The 14204-nt window shown below is 43.4% G+C and overlaps 1 protein-coding gene across 3 annotated transcripts in view; it reads left to right on the top strand.

Moving 5' to 3' along the window:
* Positions 1 to 3364, top strand: part of KANK4 (KN motif and ankyrin repeat domains 4) — a 73672-nt gene extending 70308 nt beyond the window's left edge. For all 3 annotated transcript variants that reach the window (XM_069593090.1, XM_069593097.1, XM_069593106.1), the window contains one exon: positions 1258 to 3364. In XM_069593090.1, the coding sequence (XP_069449191.1) occupies positions 1258 to 1362 (105 nt within the window). In that variant the 3' untranslated portion in view covers positions 1363 to 3364. The remainder of the gene's footprint in view (positions 1 to 1257) is intronic.
* The last annotated feature ends 10840 nt before the right edge of the window (positions 3365 to 14204 follow it).

Raw genomic sequence — 14204 nt, 5'->3', positions numbered from 1 at the left:
GTCACCCTCTCTGGAGCTCACTCTGCTTCTCTGCTGCTTGTTTGGCCTCTGGCCATGCATTATAGTTATTTACGCCTGTGGGGGGCCCTGGTGGCAGCTGGACTCCGTCCTGAAGCTCAGAGAAGAGACTGAAGGGGTTTTAGCTGAGTGTGAACACGTCCCACCTGCTTCTGTGGAATTTCCACATTTTAGGAAGTAGTTTCTCCCATCTGCAGTAGAGAGCACTCTAGTGAATCATGGGTGGCCCCCATGTGTCAATTTATTAATGTTTATGCCGCAAAATGTAAAAATATTCACACATTTAAATGGGCTAAGCAAGGACCAGGGATAACCTTAGGTTGGATTTTGCCTCCAAATGAGTTGCCAAAAAAGTGGGTCTTGGAGCTGTTTTGGTTTCATAATTCTGGGTACAGGCTGGAGACCTCATGGAGCTCAGCATCTACTGCACCATGGCAGCCCTTCCCCTCATCTCTGTGCAGAGATGGTGCTGCCTGCTGAGAGTTGCTCTGCCTGCAGCTTCTTTAGATAGCAGGATGCAGCTCCCTGCACCGCAACTGAAGTGAGAAAAGTAGCGTGGTGTCAAATATCAAGAGGTAAAGATGAATGTGCCCTTCCTAGTTGCAAACCCACTTCAAAGAGTTGATCATTAGGAAATAATTTGGAATGGGAGCATTCTTTCTGCACTAAGTTTATGACGGTGAAGACTTGGAAACAACCTAAATCTCCAGTAGAAGGAAAATAGTTCAGTAAATAATGGGATATTATAGAGTGGATAAGAAAAATGATATGTTCTGATGACTGTGTAAGAGCAGGGAAAATCTCATAGCATATCATGGTGAGTTAAAAATAAAAGCAACATTCAAAATTGATACATATGATCATTCCTCTACATAGAAACCAACAACACATTTGCATAGCAGAAAAGATTGGAGGGAAATTCACCAAAATGCTAACTCTCATTTAGGTCTGTGTAATGAAATAATGGAAGAGTTGTTTTCCGATTTTAAAAGTGTTAAAAACCAAGTGATACTTCTTTATTTTCATTGGCACAGATTTCCCAGGAGTGAATGCTGTTTCCACAGAAGGGAGCCCATTTCTCTGACCCTCATGTCACTGGAGTCTCCTCCTCTCCTCTGAGAATGCTTGAAACAGACTTCTATGCCCTGTATATATCCCTGGCTCCCAACTCACCCTCCTTTCTGCGGTGGGAAGCAGATGGGATAAAAATTTGTTTTTGCTTTTCTTTCTCTCCTGTAGGCTGGCCGAACGGCTTTGTCCATCGCTCTGAAATCGCCCGCCCATGTGGAAATTGCAGGGCTGCTTCGGGCCCACTCGAAGCAGGGCAGGCCCCTGGGGCCATAGGGGCTGTGGAAGAGCTGGCAGCTGTGAACAGAAGAAGCCTTGTCTGGACTCCTCCGGCGCCCTTGGAGAGGGCATGGGTCATAGCCAAAGGGCTGTCCCTGAAAAGAAGAAACAATGTCAAATATGCACATACATTCCTGTTGTATAATTTTGCTCATTAGGATGCTTTGTAGTTTTTGCCTTAGGCCACGCCCCAAAACTCTGGGCTGTAGAGGGGTGCAAGGTGCAGGGTACATTGAGTTCGGCTAAAAATATTCCTACACATCTTCAGCCTCGAATTCCTCATGATGCTACCCTTTGCCAAACCGTGTAGTGAGCAAGCAGGTGGGAGCACAGTAGCAAAGCAATACTTTTTACATGGAATTTTAAAATGTACCGTTTTTGTTTTTTAATCAATTATATAGGAAGATGTCCCATTGGGCATGCATGTCTAGGGAGGAGGGCTGGGGAAGGGGTGGGAGTTAAGCAGCTGCCCTGGCAATCATTCTCTGGAGGACCTTAGGAGAATCACCGTGCAGGCAGGTGAAACTGAACAAATCCCACTGGGGCCTTTGTTTAGTTGGGGTTGACAGAGAAATCTTAAATTCAAATGAGGTAGGAAGAAGCACATTGGTGTCAGAGCCAGATACACAGTCTTGACCATTTCCAAGTCGTCGGGTGGCTCCACTTTGCTCCAGGGAAATTGAAATTAAGCAGAAAGTTATCCAAACTAGTGAAGCACATCACGTGTATTTAGGCAGAGCCCAATTACATAAGCTCTTCTAAATCTGTGAAAGAAACAAATTAAGAGTGAGCATCCTTCTCAGGGTAGATTCTTATCATCTAGAAGCCACCTCTTTTTTTTTCACAGTAGTATCCTTGGTGGTTTAGTTGCTAAGTCTTGTCCGACTCTTGTGACCCCATGGGCTGTAGCCCACCAGTCTCTTCTGTCCTCGGTCCATGGGATTTCCTAGGCAAGAATACTGGAGTGGGTAGCCTTTTCTTTCTCTAGGGGATCTTCCCTACCCAGAGATTGAACCCAGGTCTCCTGCTTGCAGGCAGATTCTTTACCCACTGAGCCACCAAGGAAGCAGCAGTACCAGGACCCTCACGGTCATCCTGGATCATTTCCACTCCACCTTCATGAGTGGACTGTGAGCCCTTATGAGGTTTTGAGGTTTCCAAGGCTCCTGGGATGTAGAACCTGCCAGTGTGGGCTGCAGCAGGAATGTGGAAGCTGGGCCCAGTAGGGCCTGTTCTGCACAGACATGTATCTCTTCTGAAAAGCTCCTTCTTAGACTTCTGCAATCCCAGGGGCCACCATGTGCATGGCTTTATCTATGGATTTGTTCTTTTTTAAAAATCTCTCATGCAAAAAACCCCTCTTGTATAAAAAGGAAAGACATCATAGTTGGGTGAGCCTCACATTGGCAACTCAAAAGCTTGAGTTCTCATCTGATTCAGATACAAATTTGCTTGATGCCCCTTGGGTGAGTCATGGTCCCGTTCTCATCATCTCTCAAAATGGAAGTTATCATACAACCTAACTAACTCCTGGGGTTGCTGGGCAAGGAACAGCCGATGGAAGTCTTAGAGTCCAATTTGAAATCCATGAAGACTGTCTACACAAATGGCACAGCAAACGTCAGTACAACTTGTGATTCATAAGAGAGGCTCAAAGTCCCAGAGCAGGATATTGATGTGTGACAGTGTTGCTCAGAGAGAATGGAGTAAAGAATGATCTAAAATGCTTTAAATGGGTTTGTGTTGACCTTAAAGCGCATTTTAAGAGCAGAACCCTACATTAATAATGTGCTAGCCCAGTTCTTCTCAAACTTTGATGTGCATACGAATTACCTGGAGATCTTACTAGAGCTCAGTCAGTCCGGGAGGGAAGGGGGCTGGAGAGTTTACATTTCTAACCAGTTCTCAGGGGACGCTGATACTGCTGGGCCACACCACACTTGGAGAATAACACTCTGGCCTAACCTGACTGTTTATGTATTAAAATGCTGCCTCTCGATCTTTTGCCTCAAAATTTCTTTGCATTTCTTTGTTCTCAGCCTTTGAGAACTTGCAGTGTGAGTCTTATCTTCTGTTGTGATTCTACAGAGAGCAGCAAGGGGTCCATGTCCCATGTTGCCAATTCAGAGTCTGTTTCTGCATCTCATGTTGGGTGGCAACATTGGTCACATTTTTAAAAATTATCTCATTTGAGTCCAGCTACTATATTAAATACAGCTTATTTACCAGAGAAGGCAAACTGGTTTTCTTAGTCTGAAGCCACTGAATCATTATCGAAAAGATCTTGTCTGCCCTTTCTGAGATTTTGAATAAGTTTCTTTTCATCTTGAGTCTGGAATGTGAATACAGGCGAATACAGGTCACCATGTGACCTCAGCCGTTATAACCATGCCATTCTGTTGAAATGTCTGAGCCCAGAACATGGTGAGATGAACAAGCACAGCCTGCCTCTTTACATTGTCACTGCTCTAGAATTCATTCCTCAAATATCTGCAGAGACTGACTAGGTGCGTGACACTCTTCCCAGTACGGGCTTTTAGAAAGCAGCTGTGTTCCCCTCTTGAAAACCAGTGTCTAAGGTTACCATGATCCCAGTCTCAGGTTTTGGAGGACTTTAAGCCATGGTTCCACCGATTAATACAATTATCAAGTAGCACGACCTCCAAGCAGCATAAATTGGGCTCCCTGGAGATAGGTATTAACCTCCAACCTTGGGAGGGACCCACAGGTACTTCTGCTTCCCTCACTGCAATGCAGGAAATTCTCGCAATCTACTTTTGAAAGACAAGACATACTTGCTAATAGTTCATTTCGCAAATATTTCAGGAGTGCCTACTGTGGACAGGTGCTGGGCTCAAATAAGAGACATCGGGGACACAGTTCAGATGGCCATTGCATCTACTTGGGGAAACAGTGGTGAGAAGGAAGCCCAGAGCACTGCAGGGGTACCCATGAAGTGCACCAGAGCTGGTCTTAGGAAGTCAAAGGAGGCTGCTAGAGAAAGAGGGGTCTGATTGGAAACACAAACATTACTGGATATTAGTCAGAAAAGGAAGAGGAGTGAGTGAGAGGTGAGGAGAAAACCGAGTCTGGCAGTTAGACCAGTGTTGCCAAGGCTGAAAGATTTGAGAGCCAGCAAGGAGGGCCTTCATTCAATTTGATCGAATTGCCGTGTAGAGTTTGAGAGAGACCCTGAGACCAAAGGGTGGATTTGGAAGAGATGAGATGGAAAATACATAGTAACCAGGTCATAAAGGATCCTAAAGCTGTGATTCCTTTGTACTAAAGGCAATGAAAAGCTATTGATTTGTGATGGAGAAATTAATTTGTCTAACTTTCATTTGACACAGATTTCTCAGGTACTTACTCCCTTCCAAGCCTGTGTTTGGGGTTAGGGACATACTGGTAGGCAAGTTAGGCACAGGAACTTATAGGTTAGTAGGCAAGAGAGACAAGTCATTTTGGCCCAGAATGGTGCATGCTGCCACTTGGAAAGTACAAGGTGTGATGGGGACACATAGGTGGGACCCTCAGCCTACTCCGAGGGTGAGGAGGGGATCAAGGTAGGCTTCATGAGAACTGTGTAAGCTCTTTGAAGAATGGCTAGGCATTAGTCTGGCAAAGAAGAGCTGAGGAAGTGTGCATTAAAGACTCAAGACAAAGGAGAACACATTCGGGGCATTAGAAGAACTCCAGTGTTTCTGGAGTAGAAAAAAGGAGGGATTGCAAGATGAGACCAGAGAGAAAGCCGCTGTAACAAGACGGGAAGGAAATAGGGACATAATACACAAGGCCCAGATTTACATTTTAGAAAGAATATTCCAGGCTTGAGGGCATGAGTGACATTGTCTCAACAAACATTTGTGGACTATTTATGCTGGGTCCTAGGCTCCAGAGTTCATGGTCTGGTGGAGGAGAAAGACATAGGCTGACAGCAACCAGGATGAATAATGGAAGTCTGAATAGTGCTGGGGTGACGGACTTGGCCAGACCAGAGGGAGTGGAGAAGACTCCAGAGGGGTCAGCTTTTAGGCTAAGCCATAAAGATGTGTAGGAGTTTGGCCAGGCATTCCAGTTAGAATAGTAGGCATCAAGACGTGGAGTGTGAAAGAGCATGGTCTGCTCTTTCAGAGTCATTTCAGGAGGTCTTGGGTTTAAGTTGCACAGGACAAGTGTCCAGAGAGGAGATGTGAGAAGAAGGTTGGTAGACACATCTCACTTTTTCATTGATAAGGGATTTAAACTTGAGCCCATATCTTGAGGAGGAATCACGGACTCCTTGAATCAGAAGCTTTCTTGGAAAAATGCACATGTGTGCCAAATATGCATATAATTTCAGGGATTCAGTAATCTGCAGTTAAAGTCTCACTTCTCTGAGCAGTGGAGCCTTATCACCAGTGGAGCCGCACAATCAGATTTTCACTTTAGAAAGGTCACTGGAGGAGGGTGGAACGAGACTGGAGGCAAAAAGATCTGCTAAAAAGTTCTCATAAGACCAAAGGTATGAAGCTGTAAGGGCCATTCCATTGTGGTATCAGCAGGGATAAAGACTAGGGAAAGGCACCAGGAGTGGTCATGGGCCAGGATGTGATGACAAATGGACAGTGGAGAAGGGTCAAAAATGAGTTACAGGGCAATGTTGGTGCCTCTGTCCCTGGGATTATTCTTCCCATCATTCTTAGTAGTAGAATCCCCAACTTATAGCTGGACACATCACTACCCAGAACAGACTCCATCTCCCAGCAATCCTCACAGCTTGATGTGGCCACATAACAGTTAGCTGTTCAGTAGTGTCCAACTCTTTCCAACGCCATGGATCATAGCCTTCCAGGTTCCTCTGTCCTTGGATTTTTCCCGACAAGAATACTGGAGTGAGTAGCCATTTTCTTCTCCAGGGGTTCTTCCTGACCCAGGAATCAAACTAGAGTTTCCTTCATTGCAGGAAGATTCCTTACCATCTGAGCTACCAGGGAGCCCCTGCAAACCCTGGTTCCTGCATTTAAAGAGTGGAAATGCATTTCTCCCTTCTCACTGGCTGGAATGTGGTAGCAATAAATCTTGATCCATGAAGATGAGGTCAACAATATAGGGATCATAGAATAAGAGATTCTATGTACTCTTGACTATTTATTCCCCATCTGCTATGTGAGTAACAAATAATTCTCTAACTTGTCTACACCATTGCACATTTCTAATCTGTTTCAGGAGAAATAGGACAAATAAACTCAGCATCCCAGGGCAATCTAAAGGGTCTAAAATGAGATTATACAGGCTGGGAAAAAATATTTGCAAGTGATGCTATCAACGAGCGCTTAATTTCCAACAAACAGCTCATACAACTCAAAGAATCAGACACTACTAAGCTGGTAAGCACACACATATACAACTCAATAACAAAAAATAAAAAATGGGCAGAAGACTTAAACAGACATTTCTCCAAAGACATGCAGATGGTCAATAGGCACATGAACAAATGTTCATCATCACTAATTGTTAGAGAAATGCAAATCAAAACTACAATGAGGTACCACCTTACACTGGTCAGAAAGGCCATCATTAAAAAGTCTACAAATAACAAATGCTGGAGTGTGTGGAGAAAAGGAAACCTTTATACACTGTTAGTAAATATATAAATTGGTACAGCCACTGTGAAGAGCAGTATGGAAGTTCCTCAAAAAACTAAAAATAGATTTGCTCTGTTATAAAGCAATCCCACTACCCAGACTAAACTATAATTCAAAAAGATACATGCACCTCTATGCTCACAGCAACACTCTTTAACCAAAAAATAGAATCAACCTAAATGAGCATTGACAGACGAATGGATAAAGACAGATGAGAGATAAAGAATATATATGAGTGTGTGTATATATTTATATTTATTTACATATATAAAATGAAATAACTCCCACTCAGCCTAAAAAAAGAATGACATAATGCCATTTAAAGCAACATGGATGGACTTAGAAATTATCATACCAAGCAAAGTAGGTCAGAAAGAAAAAGACAAATATCATTTATCACTTGTATGTGGAATATAAATTATGACACAAATGAACTTATCAATGAAACAGAAACACAACACATTTGAATATCACTTATATATGGAATCTAAAATATGACACAAATGAGCTTGTCTGCGAAATAGACTCCCAGACATAAAGGACGGATATGTGGTTGCAAGGGGGTAAGGGAGGAAAGGACTGGGACTTTGGGATTAGCAGATGCAAACTATGATTTGTGGGATGGATAAACAACAAGGTCCTATGTGTAGCACAGGGGACTGCAGATCCAGAACCGGGGGGGGGGGGGGGGGCGGGGCGGGGGGGGGGGAAGCAAAGGCCAGGACCTGTCTCTGCTCTGCCTTCCCGTAGAGAGGATGCATGCAGTCTGCTTTCCAGCCACTGCTGGCTCAGCAGGGCAGGCCCAGCCAGGCCTCACTAAGGGACTAAGATTCCGATAACCAGTTCCAGTGTGTGGGATGTTCCCTCATCCAAACCATTCTTCGGCACCAGCTGGGTGTCCTACCTTTCAGCTTATCTGATACTATGTACCTGGAAATGGAACCAGATATCAAAAGTTAAGGGTTCAGTCCCACAAGACTGCCCTGTACTTCAGATGTCAATCACAAACCCAGGTTGTCACCTATGCTTTTGATTGAGTGGTTGTAGCTTAAAGGCTCTCATGACCTCCTCTTGGGTTCAATTAATTTGTTAGAGGATCTCATAGAACTCAGAGAATCATTTACTTCCTAGATCACAGGTTTATCATTGAAGGATATGACTCAGGAAAAACCAGACAGTAGAGACATATAGGCTAAGGAGTGGGAAAGGGCATAGATCTTCTTTATCCTCTCAGAGCATGCTACTCTTTGTATCTCCATGAATTTGCAAACCGGGGAGCTCTACCAACTCTGATCCTTGGGTTGTTATGGAGGTTTCGACATAGGCATGCCTGATTAAATCATTGGCCAATGGTGATTGATCTTAATCTTCAGCCCCTCTCATCTCCTGGGAAGTCAGAAGGTCAGAGGACTATGACTGAAAAGTTTCAACCCTTTAGTTACAATGTTGGTTCTCCTGGCAATTAGTCCCCATCCTTAGCTGCCATCCAGAAGTTGTTCATTAGCATACAAAAGATCAGAGATTCCAATGGGTTTAGGAGCTCTGTGCCAGAAATGGGACAAAGTCCTACATATATTTCTATTATAAATGACAATATCATGGGAACACTAGACACTGGGGCTCTCTTCCTGTGACCAGAGTGAACGTGGGATTCTGGGTTCAAGTGTGAGGTACTCACTGTGTATATTTAAGCCATGTTCTTCTTTCCAGCTGTGATCAGTAATAAAGTTGACATCTCTGCTATCTCATCTCCAAGTCATTTCCCTGAACTCCTGCCCCAAGTACCCCACACTCACTGGTTAGCACAGAGGTCTTGTGGATGTGGTCAGGTCTCAACCAGTTGGTGAAGTGGGGTGAAAAAGAAGGGCAGGGGTCCAGGAGCAGAGAAGGGATCTTGTCTGAAGGAGGCACTGTCACACTCAAAGGATGTTTGAGCCTGCAGTGACACTAGTCACTTCTCTTGCACAACTCCAGGGGGCGTCATCCCACTGTCCTAGTAACCAACACCTTCTGCCCTTGTGTTAAGGAGCTACCATTCACAGATGGCACAGTGTTTTCCTGGATGGCTGGAACATGGTGCTTTGAGTCAGGGTGGGTTTGGGTCTCAGGGTTCAGAGGTCTGGTCAGGCAGGTCACAGAACTGAGATACAAGTAATTAACATCCTACCAAAGGGCAAGGTTTGCACAGCAGGAGCCCATCTGGGACTCAGGAGGAGGGAGTCAGTGGTCTGAGGGAGTCAGTGGTCTAAGCGGGCTCAGTTAGGGAGCAAGCAAGGTGACAATTCAGGCTGGCACAATTATAAAGCCACCTGAGTGCGACCCCCCAGTCAACACAATGTAGGTTGAAAAGCAGTAACAGCCCAGCAAGGAAGAGACATGTGACCCAAGGGATGAGGTCAGCCAGAGCGTCTCTCCCAGGTTCTGGGGGCCCCAGGCACTTTTCGGTGTCTGACAGCATGGCTCCAATCTCTGCCTCCTCCTTCATGGGGCTACCTTGTCCTTGTCATCTCATCATCTTCCTTCTGTGCATGTCTATCTCTGAGTCCAAATGTCTGTTTTTTTTTTTTTTTAATAAGGATGCCAATCATATTGGATTAGGGCCCACCCTCAGTACCTTATTTTAATGGACTGTTCTAAGACGACCTACAAGACCTTCTAGAATTAATACCCAGGAAAGATGTCCTTTTCATTATATGGGATTGGAATGCAAAAGAAGGAAGTCAAGAGACACCTGGAGCAACAGACAAATTTGGACTTGGTATACAAAATGAAGCAGGGCAAAGGCTAACAGAATTTTGCCAACACATTGGTCATAGCAAACACCCTCTTCCAGGAACACAAGGGAAGACTCTACGTACACATGGACATCACCAGATGGTCAAAACCAAAATCAGATTGATTATATTCTTTGCAACCAAAAATGGAGAAGCTCTATACAGTCAGCGAAAACAAGACCAGGAGCTGACTGTGGCTCAGGTCACAAACCCCTTACTGCCAAATTTAGACTTAAATTGAAGAAAGCAGGGAAAACCATTAGACCATTCAAGTATGACCTAAATAAAATTCCTTACGATTATACAGTGGAAGTGACAAATAGATTCAAGGGATTAGATCTGATAGACAGAGTGCCTCAAGAACTATGGACGGAGATTAAATATTGTACAGAAGACAGGGATCAAGACCAGCCCCAAGAAAAAGAAATGTAAAAAGGCAAAATAGTTGTATGAGGAGGCCTGACAAATAGCTGAGAAAAGAAGAGAAGCTAAAGGCAAAGGAGAAAAGGAAAGATCTGCACATTTGAATGCAAAATTCCAAAGTATAGCAGGGAGAGACAAGAAAGCCTTCTACAGCGATCAGTGCAAAGAAATAGAGGAAAACAACAGAATGGGAAAGACTAGAGATCTCTTTAAGAAAATTAGAGATACCAAGGGAACATTTCATGCAAAGATGGGCTCAATAAAGAACAGAAATGGTAAGGACCTAACAGAAGCAGAAGATATTAAGAAGAGGTGGTAAGAATACACAGAAGTACTGTACAATAAAGGTCTTCATGACCTAGATAACCATGATGGTGTAATCACTCACCTAGGGCCAGACATTCTGGAATGTGAAGTCAAGTGGGCCTTAGAAAGCATCACTACAAACAAAGCTAGTGGAGGTCATGGAAATCCAGTTGAGCTATTTCAAATCTCAAAAGATGATGCTGTGAAAGTGTTGCACTCAATATGCCAGCAAATTTGGAAAACTCAGCTGTGGCTACAGAACTGGAAAAGGTCAGTTTTCATTCCAATGCCAAAGAAGGGCAACGGCAAGTTCAGTTCAGTTCAGTCACTCATTTGTGTCCGACTCTTTGTGACCCCATGGACTGCAGCACACCAGATCTCCCTGTCCATCACCAACTCCTGGAGTTTACTCAAACTTATGTCCAATGAGTCACTGATGCAATCTAACCATCTCATCCTCTGTCGTCCCCTTCTCCTCTTGCCTTCAGTCTTTCCTAGCATTAGGGTCTTTTCCAATGAGTCAGTTCTTCACATCAGGTGGCCAAAGTATTGGAGTTTCAGCTTCAACATTGGTCCTTCCAATGATTTTTCAGGACTGATTTCCTTTAGGAAGGACTGATTGGATCTCCTTGCAGTCCAAGGGACTCTCAAGAGTCTTCTCCAACACCACAGTTTAAAAGCATCAATTCTTCAGTGCTCAGCTTTCTTCACAGTCCAACTCTCACATCCATACATGACTACTGGAAAAACCATAGCCTTGACTAGATGGAACTTTGTTGACAAAGTAATATCTCTGCTTTTGAATATGCTGTCTAGGTTCATCACAGCTTATCTTCTGAGGAGCAAGTGTCTTTTAAGTTACGGCTGCAGTCAGCATCTGCAGTGATTTGGGAGTCCCCCCAAAATAAAGTCTCTCACTGTTTCCATTGTTTCCCCATCCATTTGCCATGAAGTGATGCGACCAGATGTGATGATCTTAATTTTCTGAATGTTGAGCGTTAAGCCAACTTTTTCATTCTCTTTCAATTTCTTCAAGGGGCTCTTTAGTTCTTCTTTGCTTTTTGCTGTAAGTGTCATGTCATCTGCATACCTGAAGTTATTGATATTTCTCCTGGCAATCTTGATTCCAGCTTGTGCTTCATCCAGCCCAGCATTTCTCATTATGTACTCTGCATATAAGTTAAATATTGTCACCCATATATACAGGGTGACAATATACAGCCTTGACATACTCCTTTCCCTATTTGAAACTAGTCTGTTGTTCCATGTTCAGTTCTAACTGTTTCTTCTTGACCTGCATAAAGATTTCTCAAGAGGCAGGTCAGGTGGTCTTGTATTCCCATCTCTTTCAGAATTTTCCACAGTTTATTGTGATCCACACAGTCAAAGGCTTTGGCATAGTCAATAAAGCAGAAATAGATGTTTTTCTGGAACTCTCTTCCTTTTTCAATAATCCAACAGATGTTGGCAATTTGATCTCTGGTTCCTCTACCTTTTCTAAATCCCTCTGGAAGTTCATGGTTCATGTACTGTTGAAGCCTGGCTTGGAGAATTTTAAGCATTACTTTGGTAGCGTGTGAGATGAGTGCAATCGTGCAGTAGTGTGAGTATTGCCTTTCTTTGGGATTGGAATGAAAACTGACCTTTTCCAGTCCTGTGGCCACTGCCAAGTTTTCCAAATTTGCTGGCATATTGAGTGCAGCACTTTCACAGAATCATCTTTTGGGATTTGAAATAGCTCAACTGGAATTCCATCACCTCCACTAGCTTTGTTCATAGTGATGCTTCTAAGGCCCACTTGTCTTCGCATTCCAGGATGTCTGGCTCTAGGTGAGTGATCACACCATCATGATTATCTGGGTCATGAAGATCTTTTTAATATAGTTCTTCTGTGTATTCTTACCACCTCTTCTTAATATCTTCTGCTTCTGTTAGGTCCCTACCATTTCTGTCCTTTATTGAGCCCATCTTTGCATGCAATATTCCCTTGGTAGCTCTAATTTTCTTGAAGAGATCTCTAGTCTTTCCCATTCTACTGTTTTCCTTTATATCTTTGCATTGATCCACTCAGGAAGGCTTTCTTATCTCTCTTTGCTATTCTTTGGAATTCTGCATTTAAATGTGCAGATCTTTCCTTTTTCTCCTTTGACTTTAGCTCCTCTTCTTTTGTTGCTATTTGTAAGGCCTCCTCAGACAGCCATTTTGCTTTTTTTCCATTTCTTTTTCTTGGGGATGGTCTTGATCACTGTCTCCTATACAGTGTCACTAATTTCCGTCCATAGTTCTTGAGGCACTCTGTCTATCAGATCTAATCCCTTGAATCTATTTGTCACTTCCACTGTATAATTGTAAGGGATTTGGTGTAGATCATACCTGAATGGTCTAGTGGTTTTTCCTACTTTCTTCAATTTAAGTCTGAATTCAGCAATAAGGAGTTTGTGACCTGAGCCACAGTCAGCTCCTGGTCTTGTTTTTGCTGACTGTATAGAGCTTCTCCATCTTTGGTTGCAAAGAACATAATCAATCTGATTTTGGTATTGACCATCTAGTGATGTCCATGTGGATGGTCTTCTCTTGTGTTCCTGGAAGAAGGTGTTTGCTATGACCAATACTTTCTCTTGGCAAAACTTTATTAGCTTTTGCCCTCCTTCATTCTGTACTCCAAGTCCAAATTTGCCTGTGATTCCAGGTATCTCTTCCAACTTTTGCATTCCAGTCCCCTATAATGAAAAGAACATCTTTTTGGAGTGTTAGTTCTAGAAGGTCTTGTAGATCTTCATAGAACTGTTCAACTTCAGCTTCTTCAGCATTACTGGTCAGGGTATAGACTTGGATTATTGTGATATTCAATGGTTTGCCTTGGAAACAAACAGAGATCATTCTGTCACTTTTGAGACTGCAGTCCAGTACTGCATTTCAGACTCTTTTGTTGACTATATTGGCTACTCCATTTCTTCTAAGGGATTTTTGCCCATAGTCATAAATATAATGATCATCTCAGTTAAATTCACCTATTCCGGCCATTTTAGTCACTGATTCCTAAAATGTTAACATTTACTCTTGCCATCTCCTGTGTGACCACTTTCAATTTGCCTTGATTCATGGACCTAACTTTCCAGGTGCCTATGCAATATTGCTCTTTACAACATTGGAACTTGCTTCCATCACCAGTCACATCCACAACTGGGTGTTCTTTTTGCTTTGGCTGCATTTTGTCATTCTTTCTGAAGTTATTTCCCCACTGATCTCCAGTAGCATGTTGGGCACCTACCGATCTGGGGAGTTCATCTTTCAGTGCCCTATCTTTTTGCCTTTTTGTACTGTTCATGGGGTTCTCAAGGTAAGAACATAGAAGTGGTTTGCCATTTCCTTCTCCACATTTTGGACCACATTTTGTCAGAATTCTCCACCATGACCCATATGTCTTGGGTGGCCCTACATGGCATGGCTCATCATGTCATTGAGTTAGACAAGGCTGTGGTCCATGTGGTCAGATTGGTTAGTTTTCCATGATTGTGGTTTTCAGTCTATTTGCCCTCTGATGGAGAAGGATAAGAGGCTTATGGAAGCTTCCTGAAGGGAGAGACTGACTGAAGGGGAAAGTGGGTCTTGTTCTGATGGGCAGGGCCATGCTCAGTAAATCTCTAATCCAATTTTCTGTTGATGGGTGGAGCTGTGTTCCCTCCCTGCTATTTACCTGGGGCCAGTAATC

This window comes from Ovis canadensis, chromosome 1, assembly GCF_042477335.2.
Source record: "Ovis canadensis isolate MfBH-ARS-UI-01 breed Bighorn chromosome 1, ARS-UI_OviCan_v2, whole genome shotgun sequence".
Classification (NCBI taxonomy): Eukaryota; Metazoa; Chordata; class Mammalia; order Artiodactyla; family Bovidae; genus Ovis; species Ovis canadensis.
The sequence above is the reverse complement of the archived record's forward strand: the minus strand, read 5'-3'. Positions and strand labels throughout refer to the sequence as shown.